At 53.1% G+C, this 4,507-nt stretch overlaps 1 protein-coding gene across 1 annotated transcript in view; it reads right to left on the reverse strand.

Moving 5' to 3' along the window:
* CHRNA10 (cholinergic receptor nicotinic alpha 10 subunit) overlaps nt 1-3,739 on the reverse strand; it is a 5,486-nt gene extending 1,747 nt beyond the window's left edge. The window contains exons 1-4 of the mRNA XM_015562172.1: nt 3,609-3,739; nt 1,535-1,806; nt 953-1,137; nt 843-888 (exon numbers count right to left, since the gene is read on the reverse strand). Coding sequence (XP_015417658.1) covers nt 843-888; nt 953-1,137; nt 1,535-1,806; nt 3,609-3,684 — 579 coding nt within the window. The 5' untranslated portion in view covers nt 3,685-3,739. The remainder of the gene's footprint in view (nt 1-842; nt 889-952; nt 1,138-1,534; nt 1,807-3,608) is intronic.
* Between the last annotated feature and the right edge of the window lie 768 nt (nt 3,740-4,507).

Below are 4,507 nucleotides of genomic sequence, written 5' to 3' on the forward strand. Positions count from 1 at the left end.
GTGCTGGCGGAGGCTGGAGGCTGCGCGTCTGCCCTGCGGGAGGCGGAGGATGGGGTGGGGGGATGGGAGGGGAAGAGGGGCTCCCTGAGGCAGTGGCCCCAGAGTCCTAGGCCACAATGCCCCTGCAGGGAGGATAGATTGTGCCCTGGGGAGGGCCCTGGGTGCTTTTGGAGGCCTGGAAGGGGCAGCGCCTGAGGGCCCAGAAAGGATACTGATCTAGCCCAGGGCGGCAGGAAAGTCCTCTGCAAAAGTTGGCACGTGGTGGCACAGTGACCTCTCTTGGGTGCCATCTGCTAAGATTGTGGAGGGGCCCCTGGGGAATATGCAGAGCCATGTGTTGTCCGGAAAACAGAACTGGCCCAGCCAGGGTGCTCAATGGTTGAGCATCGACCTATGAACCCAGAGGGCAGGGTTGATTCCCGGTCAGGGTTGTGGGTTGGATCCCTGTGGGGCATGAGGGAGGCATCAGTGGTTCTCTCATCATTGATGTTTCTATCCGGTTCCCTCTTCCTTCCTCTCTGAAATCAATAAAAATAAAAACAAGAAACAGAACTGGCTTAGGCAACATAAGAGGATGCCCCAGAGGGCCCTAGGCAGGCCTCCGGGGAGCCCTGGGACTCAGAGCCGGTCTGGAAGGGAGGAGTGTGCCATGAAGAGCACTGGTGCCCCTGAACCCTCTCTGACAGAGATACAGAACTGGCCTGGACCGCACAGTGGGTTCCTGGAAGACATTCAGCCGGTTGCCTTGGGACAGCCTCAAGTGGGGATGCCATGGAGGGGCTGCGCGGGGCTGTGAGGAAGCCCACTGTGTCGTGTAGCCACCTCTCTCAACACCTTCCTGCCAGATTAGAAGGGTCCTGGGGGACAACTTCCAGGGCAGCATAGCAACTAGTTAGGTGGGGGAATGAGGGATAAGTGCCTACCCGGAACCAAGGGCAACTCCAGGGAGGGCTAGGAGAGGGGAGGTTCAGGCAGGCAGTACTTGTTATAGAGTACGATGTCTGGCCGCCACACTAGACTGCTGGGGATGCGGATGGCATCCAGGCCATCATAGTCATCGGGGTCCCATCGTAAGTAGGCATCTGTCCACTCCTGTCGGATCCACAGGTATAGGGTCAGCACCTGGTTGCGCTCATCCTAGTTGGGCAGGAAGTGGGCACAGATGTGGACACATGTATATGCATATCCTTCCCTGTGTGTGCAACTCACCTACAGAGCTCTAGTCAGTGCCCACAAACCCAAGTTGCCCGTACAGCCCAGTTCCCACCCAGGCCTTGTTGTGCCCTTGGCAGGTTCTTCTCTGGGCCTCAGCTTCCTTAGCAGTTATCTGGGTGATAATCCCTGCTGGGCAGGACTCAACGGTGCAAAGTTTGGGGCACACTGTGGGCACCTAACAGTATCCACGTTAGTAGCTATTATTGTTCATATTAATGTTTACAGAAAAGAATTGTTTGGTGAATCATACCAGTCCCCCACCCCCAAATTCCTTGACACTGTCACCAGCACATCCCACAGTTGTACAACCACAATGTACCATGTCAATGATCTGGGACAATGTCACCTCCAGGGTCACGTTCAGAGTCTGGTCTGTATCCGCCACAGGTCTCAGGGCACTTGTATAGTTGGCAAAAAGGTCACGGAACAGCTTGTGAGCCAGCCTGCCTTCAGCTCCCAAGCATCCTGGGGGACAAGCAAGAAGGTTTACTCTAGTGCAGGAGCCTCTGCTCACACCCTGCACCTCCACAAGCCTGGGACTGTCACCTCCACTCTCACAGCGGTCTGACTGGTCCCCCTGATGGCTGCCCTCTGTCCCCAGGCGGTGACTCTAGTTCTTCCCCGGCCTGCCTCCAGGGATGAATGAGGTGAAGTAGGTGGAGCGAACTGATACTCTTTTCTGAAGCAAGGCTGATGCGTTTCTTCCCTGCCTTTCCCTTCCCAAGGACCTGGATTTGGTCTGCCTGCCACAAATGCTAGAAGGGCCTATAGAGGCCACCAGAGTGCCAGCTCTCACCCAGGCATCTGAACCCCCTTGCCCAGCCCCCTCCAGTTTCTCACACCTGCCTCCACTCCTCCTGTTGCACTTCAGTTAATTTCTTCAGGGCTTCTGACATTGTAGGCCAGTCCCACCTGAAAACACACCCCATCCCTAAGCTTTTGTGACACACCATGTTGTCCTTAGTTCCTGACTTAAGTATCGCTTCTCAGAATCCTGTTGGGGACCCTCCTCTCCTTTTTCTGTGGTCCCCTGAGCTCCAGATGCATATATACAACAACCCACTCTTGAATGTCCTGTAGGCACCTTAAACTCTCTAGGTCAAAACAGGAATTCATTTCCTTCCCCCCTGCTCTGAAGCCTGCTCCTTGTTTGATGTTCCCATCTCAGCAAACAGCACCCCCCAGTGACCTCAGCTGGAAACCTAGGAATTATCACTCTCCCTCCTCCTGTCGTTCACCCCTGCAAACCAACCAGTACCCAAATCCTGTCAGTCGTACTGCTGGACATCTCTTGCATGTTAAATCGCCTCTTCAGCTCAGGCCTCATCCCCCCTCTCATGGACCACAGCAGCAACAACCTCCTCACTGCTCCCTCTGGTCTCAGGCCCAGCCTCTCCAATCTTCCTCCACATTTCTGAGAGATCAAGCTATTTTTTGCCTTTCGATTTGTTTATCTGATGTATACGTTTATTGATTTACAGATATTGTACCAGAATATTACCAGATATTGTACCCCAGAATAAATCCCACTTGTTCATGGTGTATGATCTTTTTAATGCTTTGTTGGATGCGATTTGCTAATATTTTGTTGAGGATTTTAGCGTGCAAGTTTTTTTTAAAATATATATATTTTTATTGATTTCAGAAAGGAAGGGAGAGGGAGGGAAAAATAGAAACATCAACGATGGGAGGGAATCATTGATTGGCTGCCTCCTACATGCCCCACACTGGGGATCGAGCCCGCCACCCGGGCATGTGCCTTGACTGGGAATCAAACTGTGACCTCCTGGTTCATAGGTTGAAGCTCAACCACTGAGCCACACCGGCCGGGCTTTAATATATTTTAAAAATTGATTTTAGAGATAGGGGAAAGGAGAGAGAGAGAGTGGGAAACATTGATGAGAGAAACATCGATTGACTAGCTCCTGCACGACCCCTCCCCCCCATCCGCCCTGAGGATTAAGCTGAAACCAGGCATGTACCCTGTCTGGAAATGAACCAGCAACATCTAGGTACACGGGAGGATGCTCAACCAACTGAACCACATCAGCCAAGCGAGACCAAGCTTTTGAACACACAAATCTGACCAGGCCAGTAACTGCTTAAAACCATTCAATGGCTCCTCATTGCCTACTGAATAAAGCCCCAACTCAGCCTCTCCTTCAAGGGCCCCTAGCTTTTCCAGTCCTACCTCTGGAAGCTCCCCTCTCACCTCACCCACCCCAGTCAGGCAAATCTCTCACCCTTTTCTGCACCCCCTCCTCCACACTCCCCCGACAGCTTGTTCTCCTGCGAAGGTGACTGCAGAGAGAAATGAAAAGAGAGAGATTTGGAGAGGACAAGAACAGCAGCAACACCCAGAGAGGCCAGGCCTGGTTTACTGAGCTTCGTACCTGGAAGGAGTGGGAGCAGGAACAGGAACAGAAGGCCCAGTCTGGAGAGGCCAAGGCAGTGGCTCCTGGGCCCCATGGCCCTGCAGGGCAGGTCTCTGGGTGTGAGCCTCCTGGCTCGACCTAGGGCAGCATCAGGGCCTGCTAGCAAGGATGGTGTGGACAACACCTGGAAGTCAGAAGGAAGATCTTTGGTGGGTCCAGCACCCACTGGAGAGCCCTGCAGCCCATCTGGTTATCTGACTCTCCTTTTTTGTACTTGTCCTTGGATTTTAGTACTTCTCCTCTGCTGGACCTTGCCTCTCTGGCCTCTGCCCTTTCCTCTGCCCCTCCCACTCCCTTTACCTCACACTCAGCTTCCCTGGCTCTGTTTCCTTCTGTCTATTTCTCTGTAGCTCTTTCTTAGTCTCTCTTGGCTTCTCTGACTCAGATCTTCCTCTTGTCACTCTCTCTTCTTTTCTCCTCCTTCTATCTTAGCCCCCCTGACTTCCTGCTTCCGTTCCCCATACCTGGGCTCTGGATGAACCTGGTGCATTCTCCATCAGGGTCAGGGACTCCGTCAGTCCTGATCCCTCGGAGGCACAGGACAGCAGGCCTCTCCTCTGGGCCCTTTTCATTAGCTTAATTACACCCGTGCAAGGGAATAGAGAAACTGAAACTGATACTTCAGGCCACTGGGACCTGAATTATTCAAGTTCTGTAAGGCAGCACCCAGGCTCTGCTTAGGCCCAGGCTGAAGGGGTTGAGGGTAGAGAAATGCCAGGTTTAGGATCTGTAGGACACTGGGGCCTAAGGATGTTAAGGGCCAGAACTTATGGATGGTAACTCTACTCCCAGCTCTGACACTCAGAGAGGTACTAAACAGATCTCTCCGGATGGTTGGTGCCAGGCAAACTCTCCAT

The sequence above is a fragment of the Myotis davidii genome, unplaced genomic scaffold (assembly GCF_000327345.1).
Source record: "Myotis davidii unplaced genomic scaffold, ASM32734v1 scaffold1377, whole genome shotgun sequence".
Taxonomy (NCBI): domain Eukaryota; kingdom Metazoa; phylum Chordata; class Mammalia; order Chiroptera; family Vespertilionidae; genus Myotis; species Myotis davidii.